We start from the raw sequence: 25439 nt of genomic DNA, 5'->3' as shown, positions 1-25439 counted from the left end.
AGTATGAGCAGCCCAACTCTTCTGAATGTGTTGCTGTACTTCAGGATACAACATTGCCTACTGATATTTAGAAGTTGTTAGACCTATATGAAGATGTGTTTCAGACACCAACTTAATTACCACCACCTAGACCATTTGATCATCAGTTCATCTTATGCCTGGAGCTCAACCAATCAACATCAGACCATATAGATACTCACCCACTCAAAAGGATGAAAAAGACAAGCAACTTGTAGAAAATGCTATAGAATGGTATTATAAAACCCAGCTCTAGTCCTTATGCATCACCTGTACTGCTAGTTAAAAAGAAAGATGGCTCCTGGAGGTTTTGTGTGGATTACAAGCATTTAAATGCTCAGACAGTAAAAAACAAACATCCTATGCCTGTTGTTGAAGAACTGTTGGATGAGCTCAAAGGTGCTAAATGGTTTACTAAGTTGGATCTAAGAGCTGGATATCACCATATTTGTGTGGAGGCTGCTGATACTTATAAGACTGCATTCAAAACTTACAGTGGGCTTTATGAGTTCTTAGTGATGCCATTTGGCCTAACTAATGCTCTTGCAACTTTTTAGAGTGTCGTGAATCTGATTTTTGCTCATCTTCTCAGAAAAGGAGTGTTAGTATTCATGGATGATTTCCTCATTTATTCAGCATCACTTTCAGAGCATATTTCTCTGCTACAACAAGTCTTTGACATCTTGAGAGCAAACCAGTTCTATGTCAAATTGTCTAAGTGTTCATTTGCCTAGCAAAAGGTTGAATATCTGGGTCACACAATCTCTGGTGCTGGGGTATCCACTGAAGCTACAAAAATTCAGGTGGTTGAGCAGTGGCCTATTCCAAAAATTGTGAAGGATCTTAGGGGATTCTTGGGACTCACTAGATATTATAGAAGGTTTATCAAACATTATGGCCTCATTTGTAGACCCTTGTCTGAGTTATTGAAAAAGGGGTTCCATTTGTCTAGACATCAGTGACTATATTAGCCTTGCAACAGTTGAAACTAGCTCTAGTTCAAGCACCAGTTTTGGCCCTGCCTGATTTCCAAAAACCTTTTGTGCTAGAAACGGATGCTAGTGTTGTTGGTTTTGGGACTGTTCTGATGCAAGAGAATCATCCAATAGCTTACTTGAGCAAGGCTATGAGTGGGAAGAATCAAGCATTATCTACATATGAGAAGGAGTGCTTGGCTATAATCTTGGCTGTTGAGAAATGGAAATCTTATCTCCAACATCAGGAGTTTACAATAAGAACTGATCATAAAAGTCTCTTGCATCTCACAGAATAGAGGGTGACATCTAAGATACAACAAAAAGTTGTTTTCAAGTTGATGGATCTTCAGTTCAAAATAGTATATAAACAAAGCATTTCAAATTTGGTAGTTGATGCCTTATCCAGATGTCATGAGGCACCCATAGTCTATGCAGTATCTTCTTTATATACTGAATGGGTAGATAAGATAAAGATGGGCTATCCTGATGACCCTCAAGTTGTCAGGCTATTGTCTAAATATCCAACAAAAGAACCTTAGTTCAAAAACTTTACTATGGAAGATAGCCTGATCAGGCAGCATGGTAGACTATGGTTGGGGATCAATAAGTTAGCTCAGCAACACATCATTCAAGTAGTACACAGCTCTAGGGTGGGGGCCATTCTGGTGTCCTTCCTACTTATCATACAATTAAGCAGTTGTTCATCTGGCCTAAGATGAAAGATGATATTCAGACATACATATAGCAGTGTACTATATGTCAGCAAGCAAAGGTGGATCATACAAAGTCATATGGACTTCTTCAGCCACTACCTATTCTAGATCAGGCATGGAAAGTAGTGTGCATGGATTTCATAGAAGGGTTGTTGTTGGTATTTATTAACTTGCCACTTGTTTTAGTAGTCACCTAATATATACCTACATCTCTTAACATTACTTATCGAGTTGTCATCCCTAGTGATGATGCTAGAAATGCTTGTTGGTACTAAGTAGCATTACTACTAGAATAATAATAAATAGTTCTTTATTAATTTATGTGACTAGGAGGAATATATAGATATGAATGAAAAGGAATCTGCAAGCGCACATATAATTATACCATTGTAGCACTTCATATGAGAGTATTCTAGGTATCGTTATTTATATTTTTACCACAGGGAAGGTCTAGCATGGACAAGTATTGATAACTTATACTATTGATAGAAAAGTAAACCATAACCAATATTCTACTCATAACAGGGGTAAGTCATATGTTAAGATATATATATATATATATATATATGATAAGCATTGATCAATGATAATGATAAATCACTCAGAGTACCCCTTTCTATGGCATTAGCATGGTTAGGTAGAATATTAGAGGAATAATTCCTAAGTAATTCTTAATTATAAGTCGAAGCATACATTGATTAGTGCAATTACACCTAATAGTCATTGCTAAGATCATCTTCATATCTACACATAAGGGAGATTAAGAACATAGCGTGTCCCCCTTCGTAACTAGATCCTACGTGCTACCTACATCGGGGAGTGGACTACAAAGGACTCAACGTGAGTGTCACATCCATGATCTACCACATGACCCGAAATATAGGGGTATCCATAGGTAAACAACGTATAAGCACCACGCATACACAATGTCAACCACACACCCATGGATCCTTAGGGTGAGCGCTATACGAACATATGCATGAATATGATGATAATCCAACTATACTAGGTATATAATCAAGGGCTAATTAGATCTGTGCCATTATAACTTTGTCGTTTCTAAAGAACGCCATTACTATTTGTCTATTTTGAAGCATGCCATTATAATTCTTCGTTTCCCACAAATATGCCACTGAATACATATGGACACAGTCTGGGCCCAGCTGCAGGCATATACGAAGACGTATACTTTATCTCCCCTATCACTGACATGCGGGCCCCATATATCATCTTCTTCCTCCTCTTCTCTGAATCTCTCTCTCCTGTTCTCTCTCTCCATCCCGAGCGCCAGGCCGTCGTGGGTCACTGCCTCCTCCTCTCCTGCCCATCCCCTTTCCAGCTCCGCCTCCTCCGCGCCACCCTCTCCACCGCCGCCCCCACCCTTGGTCCCACCTCCACTCCCACTCCCCCTCCACGGCATGAGCTCCTCCTCGAGCGCCTCCGCCTCTGCCACCTCAAGGACACCTCGTCCCTTGGCGTCTTAAGGCCCACCTCGAGGGCCACGGAGCGAAGCTCGCAGCAGGGGAAGGGGAAGAGGTCGAGGCCGCTGAGAGCTTCAAGGAGCTCGGCCTTGGGGAGGAGGTGATGGCCACGCTCGAGGAGATGGGCATCTTCAAGCCATGAGCAGCAGCAGCAGCACAAGCCCTCCTTGCTCCAATGCCTCCACCAAGCACCACCGCCACCATTGCCGGGGTCGACCCGAGCTCGTCGATCTCCTCGCACAAGCCATCTTGTGCCCTTCCGCTGCTTCCATTGGCTCTGCAAGCGCATGAGGAGGCCATCTCGCTACATCTCGTGGCTAACATGAGCTAGAAACCTTGTCTCCCACAGACGTCGACAGACCTTGGGCCATCCTCACCAACGCCAATCTCACTTGATCCGCTCTCACCAGCGAGGGCACCTCTCAGTGTGTTTGTAGGGCCACCCTCGACCTCCTTCATCGTCTGCTAGCCCTCCACGATCGCTGGAGAGCCATGCCAGCATCTCACGATAGCCATGGATGGAAGGTGGGAGCAAGAGGAAGGTGATGAGGAGAGGGGGAAGAAGAAGATGACATGTGGGGCTTGCATGTCAGTGACAGGGGAGATGAAGTATACATCTTCGTATACGCCTACAGCTGGGCCTAGACTATGTCCATACGTATTTAGTGGCATATTTGTGGGAAACAAAGAAATATAATGGCATGCTTCAAAATAGGCGAATAGTAATGGTGTTCTTCAGAAATGACAAAGTTATAATGGCACAGATCCAATTAACCCTATAATCAAAGTAGACGATGAACATTATAATGAAGAACATGAATAAGATGAATACTAATATTGTCATAACAATTATAGCAATCATATAAAAGTAATGAAGATACAAAAGAGAGAGGGGGTATAAAGATTATACCGAACCACGCTCTTGACACGATCGAGAATCCAAGCGAAGCCTGCTTGCCTCCCTCTAGACCTAGCCTAACTAGCTATGCCCCAGAATATGATGGAGCTCTGAGGATGATTAGAGTTTTTGTCCTCTCAAATGACTTGATGCCTTAGGAGGGTGGCAGGGGCTGGTATATATAGGACGGAGCGTCCGTCGTGAGCCCTTGGATCAAACCGACTTAAAGAACGGTGTAGATGCAATCTAGGAGGTGGTGGAGAACTGACATAACAACAGAGGATGACATGTGGGCCATGGGGGGCCGGGTGGCCTACAGGTGGCCCCACCTGGTAGCCTCTCGGGCTCCGCCTCAGTCTAGAGTCCTCTTGAGTCTTCTAGAGTCTTCTGGTGTCTATTTCACTGTGGATAAGTGCGATTAACTCTGACATCTAGGTCCACCTTGATGGTTTTTTTGAATAAACCCTACAGAAATCACTGATTCACCAAAACTCATGGAATTTGTTAGTTTAAACCCCTAGACCTTTGTTAGTGATCATATTTATGTCCTTATGCATGTTATATTGACGGTTTATAATGTTTGTTAACTACCGTCAATAGCTGCAAAAGTCACAAAGATATGATACAATTTTGGTGGTGATTGACAAGTTCACTAAGTATGCTCATTTCTCACCCTTGGCTCATCCATTTGCTGCTTTTCAAGTTGCACAGCTGTATATGGACAATATCTATAAGTTGCATGGACTACTTGATAGTATTATATCAGATAGAGATCGAATTTTTACCATTGCCTTATGGAAGGAGTTGTTCAAGCTTTCGGATACACAACTTCTAATAAGCTCTTCGTATCACCCACAGACAGATGGGCAATCTGAGCGCCTAAACCAATGCCTTGAGACTTTTTCTGAGATGTAGTGTCAGTGCTTGTCCTAAGCAATGGAGTAAGTGGTTAGCCATGGCAGAGTTCTGGTACAACACATGCTTCCATTTAGCCCTGAGAAGGACACCGTTTGAAGCCTTGTATGGATATATTCCAAGGCAATTGGGGTTTAGCAGTGACATTCAGTTCCATTCACCAGATTTGGAACGGTGGATGCTGGAACGCAATTTGATGAATGATGTGCTTAAGCATCAGCTTCATAGGGCTCAACAGAGAATGAAACATTTTGCTGATAAAAGGAGAAGTGAGAAGGAGTTTGTAGTTGGCGATCAAGTCTATCTCAGACTTCAACCTTACATTCAGACTTCTGTGGGTCAGCGAGGCAATCACAAGTTGAGTTACAGATTCTTTGGTCCATTCACCATAGTGGCCAAGGTTGGAGTTGTTGCATACAAACTGAATTTACATGAAGATTCCAAGATTCATCTAGTAGTACATGTATCTCAATTGAAGAAACATGTCCCAGCAGAAGCAGTGGTTGATGAAAGGGTTGATCAGTTACCCTCAGATCCGATGGAGATTGTTTGTCCAGTTAAGCTCATTGATGCTCAAATGATTAAAAGAGGGTCCTCTACTCTACACCAGATTCAGGTTCAGTGGTCATGTATGCCACCATATCTTTCCACCTGGGAGGAAGTGGATGATCTAAGGAGGCGTTATCCAAAATGTCCAGCTTGGGGACAAGCTGGTTTCCAAGGAGGGGCGACTATCATGAAGCTGAGAGGCACTATTGGTGATCCGACAACAGGGAAAGACGGGGTGATGACTAAGCGTTGCTAGGCCGGATTGGGAGAGGCATTAGTTGGCCTGTTAGTCATGTCGGTTGGGACCAAGGCCATGTAATCGGGGGTATATAACCCGAGCTCTAGTAGAAGGGAAGGCATCCAACCTGAGAAGTCTCATTCTGTAAACATTCAGTTACATTGCAGTTACATTCAGTTGCTACAATTATGTTGCATACATTAGTTGAGTTCTTCGTTTATCATTAATTGTTCTTCAATTACTCGGTTCTTAGTAGTAATCCACCCAGCTCACTGTCAGGCTTGATCCATAGTCTGACAAAGCCATGATTAGTTGATTTACCCATGTGATTAGCGGTAACTTTTTAGTGGTAACTCAATGACAAGGAAACTACTACCGCATCTTGTCGTCACGTGCATTGAGCATGGATAGAATAGCCTTCTCTCTAAAGATGTTGGTTGGCACACCCTTTTTTCTTAAAAGATGTTTTCCTTTCCCTAGTAAGCAGAGACAACCCGCAAAAAAAGCTCTGATCAGCTGCACTAAATTAGCTGCAACAACCGCTGCAGCTGTAAAAATCCGAAGTATTGATCCTGTAGAGTAGAACATCATGTCTGCAGTAGCAGCAATTGTAGACCTAGTTAAACTTGAGAATGTTTGACTTGTCGCAAAACAAAATTTACATACTTTTTAGGATAAAAGGAACATGGCCATGTGATTTAGACGACTTGAGGTTTGAAGATTTATACAACCATCGTATCACCTCTTCTAATACATTTTGAAGTTGGACTCTATCCTATGGCTAAAGCGCACTATTTGAAATGTGATCTTTTGTTGAATTTGGATTGGAAACGTAAGGATGACAAGAGGGAGATGTGGAGGAGGGGGGGGGAGATGCTATGCAGGACAAACATTTTCTCCTTTTGATATTACAGTTACTAGTAAATATGTATGTACTTCCAATAAAACGACTCATTGTATTGTTGTCTGGATGATTTCTTGGTCAACAATTTATGCAACGATCATAATATCTATTTTTGAAGGCGATCATATTATCTGTTTTAATACATTTTGAAATCAAACTCCCCATCGTGGCTAGATGTGTGTTGTTTTAACTCGTATGTGAGTCCATGTCACGGACGCGTGAGAGAGAGAGAGAAAAGGAGCAAGCGTGTATTGCAAGAAGTAATAAAATACGTTAGACAGAAAAAATTATTTCTGCTTTCAATATTATTACCAAATGTTGATATATATGATTAAGTATAGATATAGATACCTGGCACTTGCAGTAGTGGATGACGACAAAAGTTTGAAATAGTTTGACCTTATGATTAAACTCTTCTTCTTAATTACAATGATACACAAATTTTTTGTGTATTCGAGAAAAAAAATAGTTTGACCTTAACGCTTTTATTTAAGAGCACCGGTAGGTTGTACTGTACTCCCTCCGTCTCACAATAGAAGTCGTTATAGTAGCGTAAGTCAAACTTTCTTAACTTTGATTAAGTTTGTAGAAAATACGTGGAACATTTAAATCTTCAAATAAGTTTATTATGAAATTATATTTAACGATCTATCTAATGATACTAATTATGTATTATAAATATTAATATTCTTTTATATATAATTGGTCAAAGTTAAAAAAAACTGACTTCTCGAGAAATGAGAACGACTTCTATTTTGGGACAGAGGGAGTATATTGCTATATCTTCTATTTTTTTCAATGTTACCTTTGAAAAATGCTTTCCTTTAAGTCTTATACTTTCCCCTTCCAAACTATAAGATGTTTTCATTGCTTTTATTATATATCTATAGACAGAGGGAGTATAAGATGTTTTCATTGCTTTTATTATATATCTATAGACATAGTATATATTATAACAAGAATTATAAATCTAGATAAGTATATATAACAAAAAATATGAATTTATTTAGTAAAGTCAAAATGTCTTATAATTTTATTAAAAGGAGTATACGCCACACTCGCTATAGTGGATCAGGACAAAAGTTTGGAATAGTTGGACCTAAACGATTTTACTTAAAAAAGAGCATCGGTACAAGAGAAATGTCAGTGCGGAAACAACAAAAAGAACTTTAAAAATTCCGTTGCCGGGACTCGAACCCGGGTCTCTCGGGTGAGAGCCGAGTATCCTAACCAGCTAGACTACAACGGATGTGTGATGCCGTAAGCTGGGCGATCATTAAAGCCAGTTCATGTACTTACTAGATTAACCCTTTAACTCACGTCGTTCGTCTGTGAAAACCATGTTTGTTGACTTTCGTGTACAACGATCCATATACATAACCAGCTGTACTTCATAATTCACATATATCGTATTTTCTATTGAAGCCTTGGGGGACCCGTATCGGTATTGAGTATTGTGGGCACGCATATATCTGACAGTAATCACACGCTGGAATGGAGGCTCGACACTGAGACAGGCACCGTCTGGTCCGAATCCAAGAGGAGATCAAATGAGGTCAGGGAGTATGAGTTCAGTACAACACCCATCCGCTTGCCCGCATTGGTTATTGGACTTGCCGCCGGCACCACCTATAGCACAAAAGTTCAGACATCACAAACACAACAACTAATTCAAGGCGTAATCACTACCATGTTGCTCTTAGTTTCCCATGCATTGAATCAAGTCGACACTCGACAGTATCAAACCTTGTCGGGCTGTTGGAAGGAGTTCTCATCCTGTAGCCAACCTGACGTGAGAACCGTCTTTATGGATCCAAATGTCTGAATATCAGTTTCCAACCCAGTTACAGATATATTCAGATTAACAGCTTTGCTTCCAAAATTTACAACCTGCAAAAGAATTTTTCTTTGCCAAGTTATTATTTTTTTTCATTTTTATTTGCAGAGCTGAGTTCCTAAGTAAGAGAGAGAGAGATCACCTTTATTTTCAGGTAAGTGTTCCCATCATGTGGATTCTTCCACGTGATAGCAGATGTGACCAATTGATCATAGTTTGGTAGTTGAATAGTGGACGGATGAAGTGCAGCGCCACTTGAATCTTTGAAGAAGTGTAGCATCCAGTAATTTGGACATCCATAGTGCTGCCATGAATTAAACACAATAGCATCTGGGTTCCACCTATCAAGCAGAGCATTATTTTTTATATTAAATATTGATGAAATCGTCAAGTACAGACACAATTACATGCAGAAGTAAACATTCACGTTTACCTTTGATCATTGTCGTTTACAAAGAGTGGGGCACAACTTGCCATCTCAACCATGTCGCTGCATAGAAAAAGTTTCAAATCAGAACAGATTAGTCTGCAACACAATCTACCATCAAGCAGGAGCCAAACCAGAAAGAGAATTTAAAACGAACCTGTTCCTTTCTAATCCAATGAGAAATGCAGCTTCAGCTAAAGCAGCTATTAGTGTTCCTCGGCCAGCATCACTTCCAGTCACAGCATATTCACTAACAATTGCCTACGAAATACGAATTATGTAGGACATTACCAGCCAGCTGTAAGGATGACAATTGCGGTAGCAAAAGCAAAGCAAGTACCTTGGGTCCGTCACGGGCTGTGTTATCAAACATTCTAGATTTGGAAAACATATCACCTGATGAAGTATAGACCTGAAGCATAGCAGATGTCACCTCTACTGGGAAAATTATTATCTAAGAGAAAACCGAACAAAACAGTCATTACATGAACATCATACAAATCAGCTGGGTTGACTGGTGAAATAGCAGATCTGTCACAGCTTGATATGATTTTGATGTCTGGATAGGATGCTTTTATTGCAGAATAGAACTTCACGTAGTTATCTGCAAAATGGGACAAGTATTGGTTTTCTTGGCATAACAATAAAAGGAAACAGAAGAAATTGGAAAATACTATGAAACCAGACAGGAGGAAAATGGAATTGCATGGAAACCTTTATAATAGTACTTTGAACATTCTTGATTTCCTATTGAAACATAATAAAGCTGAAAGGGCTCTGGATGTCCCATTGCTGCACGAACTGAACCCCATGCAGTCTCAGGGTCTCCCCTGGCAAACTCAATACCATTAACAACATCCTGCAACATGGCAAGCATGAAGAAATTTGAACGACAATACAATGTTTCTTAGAATGGAACCATATGCTGATATGCTCTAGGAAACTTCATTCCTTATGTATGTGCGACATTTTTGGCTAGCAGAACCCACTATTGGAATTCCTCAGTTCGCAATCTTGCTGTTATCTCTGTAGCATATATATCATTTCTCTGTAGCACCTATTTGTAAGGGTTTCCTACCCTTTTCTTCTTTAATAAAATGATACGCAGCTCCCCTGCGTCGTTGACAAAAAACATATAACCCTATTTGATAAATAAATTAAATTGCTGGATAAATTTGTTAACAAGTTTTTCTGACTACCAGATGTTCAGTGAAGGAAAAAGAGTTAATAGTTAAACCTGTCGTAAAAAGGATCTTCAGCTTAATGCTGGGAAAACTTACTAAGAGAAGTCAATGCAGATGAAATGTACTTTGTCAATTGAAGAGTTTAAGCATCTTCAATTCAGTTTTTGGGACTAAAAGGATCATTTTCGTATTAAATATTGAAGAACAAACCTTTACGAATGCAGCTATTGTTGCTGATGAAACTTCTTGATAGATGCTGGCCCCTGTCACATTGAAAGGAATTCCAACAAACTAGTCAAGGTTACATTACCTCTCCAAATATGTAATGGTTTTTATGCCTTTTTTAATATTTTCTTGATAAGTTGATATATCAGTTACCATCATTTACAACCCAAACTGGGCAAGCACCAAGGTCTTCTGCTAGCTACATCAGTGAAATAGAAGGTCTCAGAATCAACAGAGGTTATATCCACAGTTATGTGAACTTTCAGTTAGACAAGTAGCAGCATGTTATGTTACTCACTTGGAGGAATTCAAAAAACCCAAGTCCATCATCAGTCCAATAGGCCCAAGCATCATTGAAGTGGCCAGGTCTCTCTTCCCATGGTCCAACAGTTTCACTCCAGCGGAATGCATTTATAAGGTAATTTCCCATTACATAGTTGCCACCTAAAAGTGACAAATATACTGTCAGTTCTCAGCAACCTCACCGTTTAACTACAAGCCTATAAAAAGACATAATTTATTTTCTTAGTTAAACATTCTTGATTCATCTGTGTAACAGAAACACAAACATAAAATATATCATGCGGGTACAAATTGATGCATCCTGCATCCAGTAAAAGAGTGATACTAGATGTAGTATCATCTATGGAAGTTTCTTCCTTTTGTTCTCTTGATTCTTGAAATGTTCTGCCACAATCACAGAAATGTTGATCTTGGTGTGGATGCAAATATTTAAATTCTGTGTTAAACTACATGATTAGTAACAGACCAATTTTAGTAAAATAATAAACTGATAATCATAGTTGCAGGGCACATCTTTTCAACATATCTATTTTTTTTAGAAAGATAACGCAAGGCATATATTTTCTACATTATCATCATCCAATTCCTGCAAATACAGAAATAATATGCCATGCATGCTGCAACAATGAATCCTGCTATGTTACTCTGAGCCAGCATGGTGAAACATTTTACATTAACCACAGAAATACATAACTGTCAGTGACAGAAGAGCCAAGAGTATGTGGAAGGTATATGCATCTAATTCTTTACCTGACTGCTAGTCATGTAATTGGCAAGTACTTGAACACTATTCACAATATTGTGTAACCTCTACATATGAAAAACCTCAGAAGTACGATAATCAAGCGACAAACCTGGAAATTTTAGAAATCGAGGCTTCAGATTTGCCAGCATAGAGGCAAGATCTTTACGAAAACCATGGCCCTGAGAAATAAAGTGATAGATAAAGGTCACTGATACAGAGAAATGTAAGGTCCTTGGAAGTTGACATCTTAGTTAACTATGGATCAGATATTTTTCCTTTGTTCTGGTGTTAATTAGGATTAAGTTTTCAATCATACAAGAGAATTGTGTATAGAAACTCATAACTTAGCAGGTGCTGAATTGGTAATGCATCATCACACAATGCAATTTTGATTATGATGGCTGCAGGCTGCAGCTTGTATTTAGAAACAGTAGGACGCAAACTATTATAACTGCATGGTGGCTATCCATGGACGGCACAGTTTGATCAAGGTCAGTTAGCATTCTCTGAACCAAGAGTAATTCTTTCCAGCATACAGAAATTAAAGTTACTTAAACTTATAGTTCAGGCTATGATGTATGGGTATGTGATGAGGCAATTTGCACATAAATTTTGATTTTGCTTCTCACATACTATTTTTAGGTTGCAAGGGAAACGTATGGAAGAAATATGCATCATCTTCCTATGGAACATCAAAAAGATAAAAGGGAATTTGGAAATTAAGTTACCATATAAGTATCTGAGGGCATAAGTGATACTTGATCAAACCAAATTATGCCACTTTTGGCGGTTGTAAGCTGAAGTCTTGAATTAGTATTTATATAATTTGATTGCAAATCAAATTCAACCTTCGTCCACTCAGCAAAATCTTCTTTGTCTCCCCTACAATTTATATTGCATATCTATTACTTCACTGAAATGGGCACAATAGTAGCACATGAAGTACTTGATAAGTTAAACCAACTTACATGATTGTATGAGAAGCTAGATTTTGAAGACCCTCTGAACTTGTTAAAGAAACTGTCAGCTCCACCGAATCTGATGACCTAATGTACATGGTAACTCTATAAACCTTTGTTCTTTCAATGTTCTGCAACAATTGTAGCAAACATTATAATGGAGATGAGCTTATCTTATGGATTTATCAAATCTAGAAGGGAGAAGAGATGTTCATGTATAGTATTCTTGTAGGCTCAGATATTAGTACTTAGTACAGAGAATTTTAATCCATCAAAGAAAAAGAAAAAATAAAAGGATAAGAAGACCTCAGTAAGTAATCTAAAAAATACCTAAGTGAAAATTCCTAAAAAACATATTCAACAGGCAGATGAAAAAAAGTTATGGAAGATTCCATAGTAAAAAAAAGGGGGGAGAAAAACTACAAATTGTGTTATTAAATACATAATAAAGGTCATACCATGCCCCAGTAACCAGGATTGTAGATTCCAACTCCTCCTGATGGGCAAGCATTAGTTCCACTAGCTCCACAAAGTACTTCCATTCGAAGTGCAATTGGGTTACTAGCAAAACAGGATAAACGATCTGTTGCCACAATAATATTGGATTCATCCCCAATGATCGACCATGGATCAATGTTTGAAGGAGTATTAGAACCACCAGCTTCAAAACCTGTAGCATAAAGGAAAACTTGTAAGGAGCCATAAAAGTTAAGACTGAATCTTGAGTCCATTCTTGAGATCCTATTCCATATGATCTACAAAGAAATCTCTGCTACAAAAAGGATTGTTAGCTCCTTTGATGGAGACATTGCATAGAATGAGCTCTGAGCATCTAGTAGGTCTGCTTTTAACTATCTACACAAACCAGTATGATTATCACAAACAAAGATAATCAGTGCCATCGTGAAGTAGTTTTCCTGATATTATCCTTAAGTTACTCCCTCCGTTCCAAATTATAAGACGTTTTGGCTTTTCTAGATTCATAGATTTTGCTACGTATCTAGATATATATTATGTCTAGATACATAGTAAAATCTATGAATCTAGAAATGTCAAAACGTCTTATAATTTGGGACAGAGGAAGTATTACAGATACAGAGTACGACTCTGATGATAAAACATTTAAATTGTTTGTCAACAGAAGATAAAAAGAGGGTCAAATGATGAACAAGGCTTTCTTCCGGCAAAGTGCTGGACTGCTGGTCAACCTTAGACATTGAGTTCCCATTACCTCTGTTGCTTACAAGCTCTGCCCACAATCCACCAGCTCCAGCATGGTTGATCTCCTACAAGTACATTCAAGAATTACCAAGATTCATCATTGTCAAAGTAAAACAACCAAACATCATCTAACACTACTCCACGGAGTTCAGTTTTAAACTTTTTATCATACCAAAACTGAAAGGAAATGGTGTGATCAAGAAACAGTTTATGTTGATTAGTATCACTGCAGGTAAGTTTTCCAAAATTATAATACTATAGTTTATAGGAAAAGTAAGCACCAGCTGCGCTCCTGAATAACCATGCATGAAAATGTGATGGCCTAACTCAGCTTGTATATTGCGTGAACTGAAGTTGATTGTTTGTGGACATTTAGCACAAACATAGACAGTTAACCATTTTAGACCAGTGCACAAGAGTTCATTGAGTTGGTCTACTAAGTGATTCAACCTTAGAATTGCATCTCTGCAGAGGGCATGGTATTGGTAAGATAAATGTGCTGATTTACTACAGGTTACTATACATAAAACAAATGTACGAACAACAGTTCAACATTACACTCACCTCAAAGAAGATGCCAAACATATTGCCAGGGATTGTCTGAGCATTCTGAGGTGAAGCATCCACAGTCAACTGAGCAATTTGAGCCACCACTGATCCAACATAGAGTATCTGACACAAGGAACAGACAAGAACCAGCACATGGAAAAAACAGCAAACCGAACAAGCCCTTGGGATGCCCATTGCGCTCTGCTACAGCCGAGATCAAAGCACTAACTCGAATTAACAATCCCTCTAGCTATGCCCAAGTACACATGCCGCAACCCCAGCAACGTTTTAGCAAACTGCAAGGATAGGAAACAGCAATTGGATCAGGGCAATGGTGCGTGAGTAGAAGTGAAGCCAAAACAAACCGATGAGAGAAGAAGATAGCAACATCCTGTCTATGTAACATTGTCTGAAGATTACTTGTCAGAGTTGCACTCCAGTCGCGGCCAAGCAACCCAGAAGTGTCGTTTTCTCCTTATCCATCCAGGAAGCAATACCATGCACAGTACACTGTCTGCATGACCAGTTGCCCCTGTATAATACTCTAGCTGTGCCCCATTGGCTAAACCTGTTTGAGTCTTCTGTGTAAAGAAGTTTATTGGTGCCTCTAGTTGAGAGGAGGCCAACCACCCGGGGTCGCTTGAACCTGGGTGCTCGCAGGTTTTTTCTCCTAATCCATCTACGAAAGCAATACCACGTACAGCACACTGCACATTGTCTACGTTTCACGGTAACCAGTTTTCTCTTGCTTCGAATAAGAAAAAAAAATCACTTTCTTAAACAGGTATCTATACCAAATTACCAATGTAAACAGGTATCAACCTCTAAACTAAAGTAGGGAACTAGGAACTGTGCGCACACTGCATTTACCCGGATTTTAAATGGTAAAGTACAGCAGCCATCATTTGAACCCCCAACATGGAACGAACCAGAATCGCACAGCATAGCCCGATTCAGAGAGTTTGCCGGAAAGGGGCGGAGCATGGGGGTCAGCGGGGCAAGGTCAACTGAACCCTTAGCAAATTTGGAAAATAGACCGGCTTCCCTCTACTCCTCCACGCACAGGCGAAATTCCACAATAAACTGGACGGCAAATCCGTCCAAGAACGAAAGGTTGAGAAGTGGGCAGGCGTCAAGGGAACAAAAAATCCTTCTGAACAAAACGAGAAGCAGCTCGTCCAAGTAGTGTAGGGTTTCCTTACCAAGCGAAGCGTCTTCTGCTCCTGCGGAGAGGGTTCGAATTCGATGCTCGTGTGATAGTGTGAGACCCCGCGATGAGGAGACAGGAGTCAACTGATCGGTGGCCTCGGTTGTCGCCTCGGCCGGCGGCCAGCAGGCAGCACGGAAGCGGGGAGAGAAATCAAGCGGCCAAGTGGATGACGATTCGTCAGAGCTGGACTGCTGGAGGGGACAAGATGGCAGTAGTTTATACAACATCATTGGGTTGGACGGCTAATCATCTCAAACGAGCGTGAAAATAAGGCCGCCTCTGTGATTTTATTAGGCCCATCTCAAACGTGTGTTGGACGTAAAATGGTATTTCCCACCTAGTAAATCCCTAGCCTTTCTGACAAAACGCTAATGCTATCACGAGGGCGTGCGACCGGACGGACGCGGCTTCCCAGCTCTCTACCGCCTTGTCTGTCTCTCCAACTGAAACATGCGGATTGTCTGTCTACCTGGCATGACTAAAATCTTTCTGCGATCCGTGACTGCCCGACATAAAAAGAAAATTTCCCTAACCGATGGCTGCTCTGTTCGGCTTTATCCCGCGCTCCTCCCTCACAGTTACCTTTGGGTCTTTCCATATATGGATGCATGTACGTGCACCCCGCTCTAACATGTAGTCACGGTATTCTTATCTTTTTGATAAATCCAAAAAACACATATCACGAAAAAAATCAACAATAACGGAAATATTAACGTCCACTGGCAGACATTGTTGTGCCTGATTGCGTGCACCCTAACACTCCAAGATCTACGGTATTTTTTTCTTTCAAGAAAAATCGAACAAATCACATGAAAAAAAAAGCAATCAAATCCTGATGCCTATGATTATCTTTTCATAGCACTTGATTTCTAAAGAAGTGCAAGCTTATCTTTTGTGTATCGTAGGTATGAAGTGTTGCGAAAATTGAAGTTGATGTTTTAGTTTTGCATTCAAATTTAGAGTTATATTTTAACTATCTATCTTTCGTGAAGACTTAGGTAACATTGATTGGAACATTATGATTGCGGTATCTATTTTAGATAACAGTATAACACACGTTCATACATATGTTATCGTGGTATTATGTGTTCCTGTTGCAACACACGGGCATTTACCTAGTTTGAAAAAAAAAATCTACTGCGCTTCGTCTCCACTGTGCTGCCCGCCTTCCCCACTCCGCGCTCTACCACACCGCTCGCCTACACCGTGGCATCCGCATGTCGCGGCCGCCTCCATTGCGCCGCCCCCTTTCTTGCTCCACGCTCCACCGCATCGTTCGCTGCCTGCACCATGGCATCCGCGTGTCGCGGCCGCCTCCACCGCGCTACCTCCTCGTCGTGGCCGTCTCCACCGAGCTAGCGAGCCTCTACGACGGATGCTCCAGCAAGAAAGCGAGGGGAGGAGCTTCGTGTGATGCTGCCCCGCTGACGAGTTGCTCGTGCCACTGCCGCACCGGCGAGCTCCATCCGCCGCCGCCGACCTCCGTGCCGGCGTCGAGCTCCGCAATGATGAGCCCCCATCGTCCAAGCAGCAAAGTGACATTGAGCTAAAAGCGCATGTTGTAAGCGTATGTTTCCAGTGTTTCAGATGTTTCATCTGAATGTTGTATGTGTTTTCATCTGGATGTTGCAAAAGTAGATAGAGATATTTGCACATGTTGTAATGGCTATGCACGTATTGTAAGTGTATGTTCTAAATGTTTCAACTGCTTTCAGATACATGTTGTAAGTGTATGTTTTTAAATGATTCGGCGTTTTAGATATATGTTGTAGGTGTTTTATCTGGATGTTATATATATTACAGTGATTATACACATATGCTCCGAGCGTATGATCCAAATGTTTTACCATTGTCATATGTAACTCGTAGCAGGTGCTCTATGTTGCGAGTATTTTCGGAAGTGGTCCCCGCAGGCATAGCAGCATGGGTAGTAGCAGTAGGCGGGCGGGCAAGCACGCGCAGTGTAGCAGCGTGCGTAGCAGCAGCAGATGGGCATGCGTAGCAGTAGCAAATGGGCACGCAGCAGGAGGAGGCGCGGGCAGGTGCAGCAGGCGTGGCAGGCTCAGCAGGCTGGGCAGGCCCGGGCGCCCGATGGAAACAAACCATCCATGATACGTTAGCGTTGGCGTCCGATGGAAACAAACCATCCTGACGTTTGGGCGGTAGTAACTCCGGAAAAATAAAAGTAAATCCTAAACGATCATTTACTTTTCCTCCTCATCTTGTATTCCTCAACTCTTCTCACCACATGCCATCGGGTGCTACAAAACTCGATGAGCTACCCATAAGAGGTCATCGTCAATACTGCGTTATGACCAGAGTGTATAGTTTACTTCTTGTTGTTGAGCATGATTATCACGAGCATTTGTATTATCAATTTTCTATTTACAAAACTATGTGCTCTGTATTGCTAAAATTGGTAATTCTATGCACCGACCAACAATATGGTTGAGCCGTCAGGTGGTCCGACGAGAACACCGGACGATTCACCAAGACACACTACATATACTAACCCCTAGAGCATGCAACTTATGAGGTGTCCACTTCCCACACCTTAGCTCACTTGTGGAGTACGTTTCTTGTACTCACGGTGTTATTATCTTTTAGTTTTTTTTACAACAACTCATATATATTATATTAAAATAGCAGCCATTTTACAAAGAGGTCCTCAAAAGAAGACCTGATTACATCAGAGTCCTACAGCTGGATGGGGAGGCAACAACGTCAAAGGCGATGGGGGAGACAAGGCCACCAGCGGAGGGTCACAGGGGCGTCAAGGACGCATACACCCGGGTAGACTGACCGCGCAAAGCGCCGGTTAAAGGTGGGACGGTTGAGCCATCGGAGGCAACGCACACTGATGACCGAAGGATGCAGATGGAGCCATCGCCGGAGGTAGAAGAAGAAGCTTGAACCAGGATCCTAGGTAGAGGCGGAGCTGTCGAACCAACACCATATGAGCTGCCTTGCTGAAGAAAGGAGCACCAGGACCGGAGGCTACTGAACGGAGAGGGATGCGTGCAACGAAGGTTGCGGATCGGGAGGGGACGGATCTCGCCAGTGACGGATGGATGTGGAAGCGAGGGTGGTGGTGAGGAGATCCGCGGGGAAGAAGAAATGATTTATTTTATTAACACTGACCTTGAAGTCGACGACATCGACGGTGAGGAAGAAACAGGGGAAGACCACGGCAGCTGCTACGACGACGACGGCAAGACATGACTCTCCCATCAGGGCAACTCTAACTACGATCTACTAAGAACTCTAGAGGAGGGGACTAGCCCACCTACCCTTGTCGCCGGTGAGCACGCCGTAGAGGAGAGGTAGGGGTCTGGCGGATGGCCATAGGAGCGCTCGCTCTCACTAGGAGACTCAGGCCAAGTACAGTACCGGGCTAGACTTTTGGCTCTTGGGCTCTTTATTATTATCTTTGAGTTGTGTTGCATGCGAGACAACCCCTATTTATCGGTACTTCTACGATCCCATACCCTCTTTTGAGTGGGAGTGATGGACACCCTTGAGTAACATGGTGGTCGCATGAACCAACCATAAGATGTATCTTTAAAAACTTATTGTAATTTTAGACTTCCATTATGGTTTGTTGTAAGAACTAAATGTGACGATGACCTTATGTTGTAAACTTAAACTAAATTCCATGTGTTAACTTGATCTGAAGTATATGCTCTCTATATGTATTGATCATGTGTATTTCTGTGCGTTACGGATAGCATAGATGGTGTGACCCAGAGAAAGATATGTTAATTATGTTAAATTGAGTATGATCTATGATTGACAGTTTAGTTTAATGTAGTTAATTGGAGGGTCCTCGTAACTACCATTTTCTTTTCTTCTTTTCTTCTTGGTCACCTTTGGTGTACCTCTACATGACACCCTTACCCTTTTCCCCCCTCAACTCTTCTTCCTTATCACTAGACTACAATGCTCGGGGCACCTATAATGGGTGATTGATAAGTTAGCTCTAAGCATTTTTTCATATATTAATAAAGAGAGAGAAAAGCTAGCTTTTGATCGAGAGTTAGGCTTATACACACATTTCAAGATCATATGAGAGTGTTAGTGTTTGGATCCAGGGGCTAAAGTTTATTCCGTGCCACATCGGATGTTCGGATGCTAACTAGGAGGATTAAATATAAACTAATTGCACATGGGTAGACTAATTAGCGAGATGAATCTATTAAGCCTAATTAATTCATGATTAGCACATGTTTACTGTAGCACCATATTGTCAAATCATGGCCTGATTAGGCTTAATAGATTCGTCTCGCAAATTAGTCTTAATCTTGCAGTTAGTTTTGTAATTAGTCTATTTTAATATTGTAAATTAATCCGATGTGACACGGACTAAATTTTAGGAGGGGGAACCAAACATAGTTAGCACTATTAAAGTTGACTTAGAGCTAGTAACTGACTTATACCACTGCGGGTGCTCTAAACAAAGTTAATCACTAAATTGTTTTGTCATTAATACACCAAAATCTACGTAGAGGGCCAAGTGCACTTAGAAACACTCAGGTAAATAGAATTTCCGTTGAAAGAGGCTTCACAATATACTTGGATCGGTGTTGGTGATGCTATGTATCATGTATGCTCACTTACTGTCGGCAGATGCTATACACACTCCTCTTCATGAAACATGTGTCAAAGGACATGTTCTCGAAAAAAGCAGATGCTATACACCATGAATCTTACATTGCAAATTACAATGGTGCATTAGTAATGACATGTTTGCACGACATGTGAATAACAACACCATTATTTAAGGCACTGATCGCTCATTCATCCGGGGTCTCATCATCGTCACCGCTATCACAATCCAAAGGACTGAAAAACTTGCCGTCCAGCAGGTATGTGCCCCGACGGCGAGCCTCACGGCCTAGACGTCCTTGGGCTTCCGCTCCGATCCATGACCAAAATCAAAGCCAATCAGTAAGACTGTCTTCAACAGGTGATCTATATGGACATCTAAATTTAAAATTGGTAGTAGAAGACCTCAAATTAGCATCCAACAGAGTATCTATACGGGAGACTCATTTTGGGTTATCTCATAGGCACAACCTAAATATGAGTATCCTCTTTCCTGGAAACTCATTTGTAGAAAGGATTCTCTTTTGGGTCCTGTTGTTGAAGAGGATGTCGAATGTGTATTGAACCTTTTGACTATAGCGCTACACAAACGTTAAATGGGTCTTATATTTTGAGTGTTATGGTTAGAGATAGCCTAAGAAAAAGGAAACCAGCACGGTCACTGTCGCAAAAGACGAACAGATTAAAAGGCAGTTTTTGTACCTTTTTGGAGTAGCATTTTCCGCTCCTCTTTTCAACACCTATGCAAAGTCTCCGAAGCACAAAGCACATGAGTACAAGACCAGGTCGCGGGGCAAATAAAGGGCAGTGAGTGGAGCGCGAATTTCGGTGTTCGTTGAACCTGTATGGTGAAGTGAAGTATAACCTCTTCGAAAGTTTTCAGAATTATCACACCCATGAAAAAGTTTTGGCTCGTGAGTCGTGACGTGTCGTTCATGGTTACATTGTGGCTGATATAGGTGTAATAATGTGGAAAAAAGCTTTGATGGCTGGGTGATTTTGATGTGCAGCATGGTAATTGGTAAAGCCACAAATAGATGGTTTATCCTCCCAAAAATATTCAGTAACCAAAGCCAATTATGGGTGGTGGTGCAGCCGAAAAGTTTATGGATCAACGAGACATTTTTTTACATAAGAAAAGCTTACTGTTCTGCTCGACTGATAAGCATGATTGAAAGTATTTATTATGAGAAAAAAAATATTGTCGGTGGCCGAAAATGTACGGCTTCAGCCAAACGTCTGCAGGTGCGGATGCAACTGCAGGTACTGCAATCGAAATACAGTAGAAAAAGCGTGACTGCCTGTCCCTGGGGTTCTCTGAGTAACACAACTCTGCTATTCCATCCCTAGACCACTCAAAGGTCACCCCAACTGTTATATGTGATGTACAGCTTCTCCACTCAAAGGTCAGACAAGCGAACGGGGCCGAAGAGATCAAATCATCAGCTGATCTGATCAACCAAGCTAGATGCAGGATGCTAATGCTGCACACGCACGTACAAGGTCGCTGGAACGGACGGGGATCAACCAGGACGTTTTCATGGGCTAGCAGTGAGGGCCGAGACCACCTCGTTCTTCTTCCCGTACATGACGTTCCACGAGTCCAGCGTCGGGAACAGAGGCTGCTGCTCCGCCGCCGCGGCGGCGGGCGTGGCCGTCGCGTACGGTGCAGCAGCAGCAGCGACGTGCGGCGCGTGTCCCGCCGCCAGGAGGAACTGCTCGACGCCGAGGTGCGGCAGGAAGAGGCCGATGCCGAGGCCGCCGTCCTGCTGCTGCTGCGGCGGCTGCAGCAGGTCGGCCTCGTCGGCGCCGGTGACGCGCTGCACCATGGCGCGGAAGGTGGCGGCGTCGGTGCTGATGTACGTGGTGGGCGCGCGCTTGGACGGCCGCGGCCGGCGCCGCTTCCCCCCGTGCCCGCCCGCCGGGCCCAGCCGGCACCGCGCGGACGACGACGGCGACGGCGCTGCGGCCATCGCGGGACCGGGACAGTCCGTCCCTGCCACGGCGCCGTGCATCAGCATCGTCGTGGCCGCGGGCGGCTCGGCCGGGGCGTGATCGGAGAGGGAGAAGTGGAGCGCGCGCGCGATGGCCGCGTCGGCGAAGGAGTGCGACAGGAGCGCGCTCCGCGGCGCCACGCCCGCGCAGGAGAGTGAGACGGTGTCCATGGCGTCGCTGACTCGGCGCTGGCTGGCTGCGTGTCAAGCTCAGGCTCTCGGCTCTGCTAGCTGCAACTGCATGCAAGCGGTGGCGACGACCTTGGGGGAGGGAGTGGGAACGGGCTGACTGAGTGTGCGAGCGAGCTGCGAGCGGCGGGCGGAGGTTATAAAGGACGACGGAGGCGGGTGGGCTGGGACAGAGAAGGGCAGCTGGTGCGGGCGGCGCGGGCGATGGCGATGTGGACGACGTGCGTGATGGTGATGGCAGCGTCATCGCATCGCATCGCAGGTCGCAGCGCATGGGTTTGGCCGTTTGGGTCGTTGGGTGGGGCAGCGTGGTTCTGATTTCTGGATGAATGGACTAGGACCCAACTCTTGTGAGGTCTCGCCGATCCGGTAGGTAGGTGCCTGCGTACGTACGTCCTTGCGACCAGAGCCCGATCACGTCAAACGTCTAGAGAGCTGAGACCGGCATGTCCCTTTCGAGAAAATTGTAATCATAGGACGCGAATTACAGGACTTTGATTTCGCTAAAACGATCCTTAAAACGTTAACACTTTATTATATATATATATATATATATATATATATATATGATATTTAATCTTTTTAATTATTTTTCTCAACTAAAAAATATATATTTTATCATGACCGTATTACCGCATGGCTGCTGGCTGCAGTCGTCCCCGGTCTGGATGCTGGTCCGGGTGACCGTGACCTGGGACGAGGCCTGCGTGGATCCCGTCCGTGTTGGGGCTGCTTCCCGGCGCGATGATCTGTACGTCCTGCACCGTGACGCCCTCGCAGCCGTCGATCACGATGTGGTACAGCTCGCTGTCGACCGAGGTCAGGCCGCTGATCACCACGTCCCTCGAGTTCAGCACCTTCAGTGACTGGCGACGCACCAAGTCGATCAAGAGGAACACTTTATGGTGTCATGCATGTTTGCACTTCAGCATGCACTTGCAAGAATAAGATGCATGTGATGTGATATGGCATCTCACTGTTGCTCCACTGGGGCACCCGCCATGCCCGGCAGCCTTGCACGCCCACAGCGCCTCGCCGCGGCCGTCGACGGTGCCATCGACGTGGTCAAACATGGTCCGGCCGTCGTCCCCGCCGCTGGTGTAGCCTGATGGCGCAACAAGCGTACCATCGACCTGAAGCGTCACCCTGCTGGAGCATGGGCCAGTGAAGGCCGCACGACTGAGCAGGAAGTGCCCGTTCGGCATGTGCACGGTCGCCGGCTCCCATGATCGGCAAGCGGCGGACCAGGCACTGGCGAACGCGCTGGACGAGTCCATCCGGCCGTCGGGCTTCGCTCCGAAACCGGCGACATTGTACGCCGCTTCAGCTACACCTGACAAAACGTAGCAAAAGAGCAGCAGCGCTAGGGAATAAGCGTTGATGCGAGCCATGATGCATCAAACACGTCGACGTTCTCGTTGCAGTCCTACCTAGGGCCAGCAGCCCCATCCCACGTCAATTGAAGCCCTGAGGATAATACGGTCACATCATGGCAAAAAAAAAATATATATATATATATTAGTTGAGAAAAGTGATTAAAAAGATCAAATGTCATGTATAACAAAGTGCCAACGTTTTAAAGATCGTTTTAGCAAAATCGATGTTTGAAGTCCTATAATAACGAAGCACATTTCGCGTTTGCAATTTTCTTGTCCCTGTCCATGTCCCTTCGCCGCCTTCGCTCGCGACGTGCTACACGCCTTCAATTGGGCCATGTTTAGTTGCCGAGGGAATCGGCGCCGCCGGATTTCCTGGCTTCACTGTAGCCACAGTAACGTTTTGCTTTTATTTGGTAACAATTGTCCAATTGTTGACTAATTAGGCTCAAAACGTTCGTCTCGCAAAGTAGAACCAAACTGTACAATTAGTTTTTGATTTCGTCAACATATAGTACTCCATGCATGTACCGCAAATTTGATGTGACGGGGAATCTTCTTTTTGCATAGTGCCAAATTCTGGAATTTGGGGCAACTAAACATGGCCTTGATCACTTCACACCTGAGCCCTGACTACTCGTTCTGCTCTACGGGTACGGGCTACGGCGAAGCTGCAAAGCTTTTCCAATTCCACTTCGACGATTTGGTGTTCTTTCGCCAATCGTCGAAGAAATTCACCGTAATGCTCATACAGGTTGAATGGTTCATAGTCCGTACTAGTTCTAGTTTATTTATTTTATATGCAAGAGCACGCGGGAAAGAGGTCAAAGTTCAAAGATCTTGAAGCGATCTGTCCTGCATGTCCTTTTTGGAAAACTTGTCGTGCATTTTCAGTCGCCTTTTAGAGATGCCCCATCACCTACACTGCACATTGAAAATGACGAACGAACCTTCTGCGGCATCGAGTTAGCTTCAAGTTTTTTCAAAGCTTCCCCTTTCTATCACCCCTTTTTATCAGAAATAAAGAGCGGAATGAATAAATGATATGTGCTTTGTCATGAATCTGATCTTATGCATCCTCCACGAAGTAAAGCATATATCCACTGGAGATCTAGAATTCATCCGGAAAATGTAAAGAGCATCACCCAAGGGTCTGTAGACTAGTACAGCATCATAGTATGTGTTTGTTCAGGACATGGCAAGTGAAACTCTGCCCCTCACCATGCTAATAAGTCAAACAGAGTGTTCAGCTTCAGCTCAATCTTGTGCGTCTCACCGTGCTGTTTCAGTGTGCTGACTCACAGAATTGCACACGCCAGCACCGAGTCTACATTCGGGCTATCCTGGCGCAAACTGTTTTAGCAACTGGAATGGGTCTGAAGATTCCTGATGCCTGTCAGCGTTGACGTTTGAAGACCCAACTGCTCCATGATAGACTGTAAGATAGGGCCAACTCTCACTAGGCCATGCCGGAACTATTGCGGCCGGCCATCATTCTTCCTTCCTGGATTCCTTTTGTGCTAGGTAGGGCAATGATATACGTATAGCAGTAGCATCATAGCTCACGCCACTGAAACATTCCACTGTGCAAGTACAACATGGGAGTAGTTTGGCGGGCAGATATCGCTGAAATCAAATGGGATGGGATGATAGCGCCAGAGATCACAGGAAACAAAAGTGAGTTTTAGCATCCTAGTTGTAGTTGGTTATTGGTACAAAGGCCTGGAAGGTATACTTCCTTTTCATCTAAAAGAAATACTAGTGTTCTACTATGAGCAATTCATCAAGCCGTTTTTTTTTTTTGGGGGAAATCAAGAGCTTTGCCTATGCAAATGAGTATGTAGTTTTCTATTTCAAGGATGAGTTTGATTTTCGGATATCACCATGATGTACTTTGATGAGGACATGATGATATCAGGATG

At 43.2% G+C, this 25439-nt stretch overlaps 2 protein-coding genes, 1 non-coding gene and 1 pseudogene across 4 annotated transcripts; all 4 read right to left on the bottom strand.

Moving 5' to 3' along the window:
- Nucleotides 1-7823: 7823 nt before the first annotated feature.
- LOC136545850 (alpha-L-arabinofuranosidase 1-like) lies at nucleotides 7824-15596 on the bottom strand. Of its 2 annotated transcripts, none has more exons than XM_066537828.1 (18): nucleotides 15346-15596; nucleotides 14159-14439; nucleotides 13605-13659; nucleotides 12832-13043; nucleotides 12383-12504; nucleotides 12143-12296; nucleotides 11524-11593; nucleotides 10665-10810; nucleotides 10520-10565; nucleotides 10352-10404; nucleotides 9672-9816; nucleotides 9443-9561; nucleotides 9298-9369; nucleotides 9115-9218; nucleotides 8964-9020; nucleotides 8673-8871; nucleotides 8440-8583; nucleotides 7824-8322 (listed from the first exon to the last, which is right to left on the bottom strand). In XM_066537828.1, exons 2-18 carry the CDS (start codon nucleotides 14336-14338, stop codon nucleotides 8176-8178), a joined length of 2025 nt encoding a protein of 674 aa, XP_066393925.1. In that variant the 5' UTR covers nucleotides 14339-14439; nucleotides 15346-15596; the 3' UTR covers nucleotides 7824-8175. The 2 variants fall into 2 exon arrangements, with proteins under 2 accessions (XP_066393925.1, XP_066393935.1); XM_066537838.1 differs by having other exon boundaries at nucleotides 7825-8322; nucleotides 14159-14266; nucleotides 15346-15595.
- On the bottom strand, nucleotides 7870-7942 carry TRNAE-CUC (transfer RNA glutamic acid (anticodon CUC)). The gene has a single exon. It is a non-coding gene; the product is annotated as a tRNA-Glu (tRNA).
- Nucleotides 15597-21271: 5675 nt separating the features above from the next.
- On the bottom strand, nucleotides 21272-22245 carry LOC136500040 (calmodulin-binding protein 25-like). Its single transcript, XM_066495481.1, has one exon. It carries the CDS (start codon nucleotides 22121-22123, stop codon nucleotides 21497-21499), a length of 627 nt encoding a protein of 208 aa, XP_066351578.1. The 5' UTR covers nucleotides 22124-22245; the 3' UTR covers nucleotides 21272-21496.
- Nucleotides 22246-22555: 310 nt separating this feature from the next.
- Nucleotides 22556-23532, bottom strand: LOC136466409 (polygalacturonase-like; annotated as a pseudogene).
- Between the last annotated feature and the right edge of the window lie 1907 nt (nucleotides 23533-25439).

The sequence above is a fragment of the Miscanthus floridulus genome, chromosome 1 (assembly GCF_019320115.1).
Source record: "Miscanthus floridulus cultivar M001 chromosome 1, ASM1932011v1, whole genome shotgun sequence".
In the NCBI taxonomy this organism is placed as follows: domain Eukaryota; kingdom Viridiplantae; phylum Streptophyta; class Magnoliopsida; order Poales; family Poaceae; genus Miscanthus; species Miscanthus floridulus.
The sequence above is the reverse complement of the archived record's forward strand: the minus strand, read 5'-3'. Positions and strand labels throughout refer to the sequence as shown.

Coding starts and splice junctions, on each gene's coding strand:
- LOC136500040 (XM_066495481.1), bottom strand. CDS start 22,123: ATGGACACCGTCTCACTCTCCTGCGCGGGCGTGGCGCCGCGGAGCGCG.
- LOC136545850 (XM_066537828.1), bottom strand. CDS start 14,338: ATGGGCATCCCAAGGGCTTGTTCGGTTTGCTGTTTTTTCCATGTGCTG. Junction 12,297..12,382: donor CTAGCTTCTCATACAATCAT/GTAAGTTGGTTT, acceptor TATAAATTGTAG/GGGAGACAAAGAAGATTTTG. Junction 9,562..9,671: donor TTCAAAGTACTATTATAAAG/GTTTCCATGCAA, acceptor CCCATTTTGCAG/ATAACTACGTGAAGTTCTAT.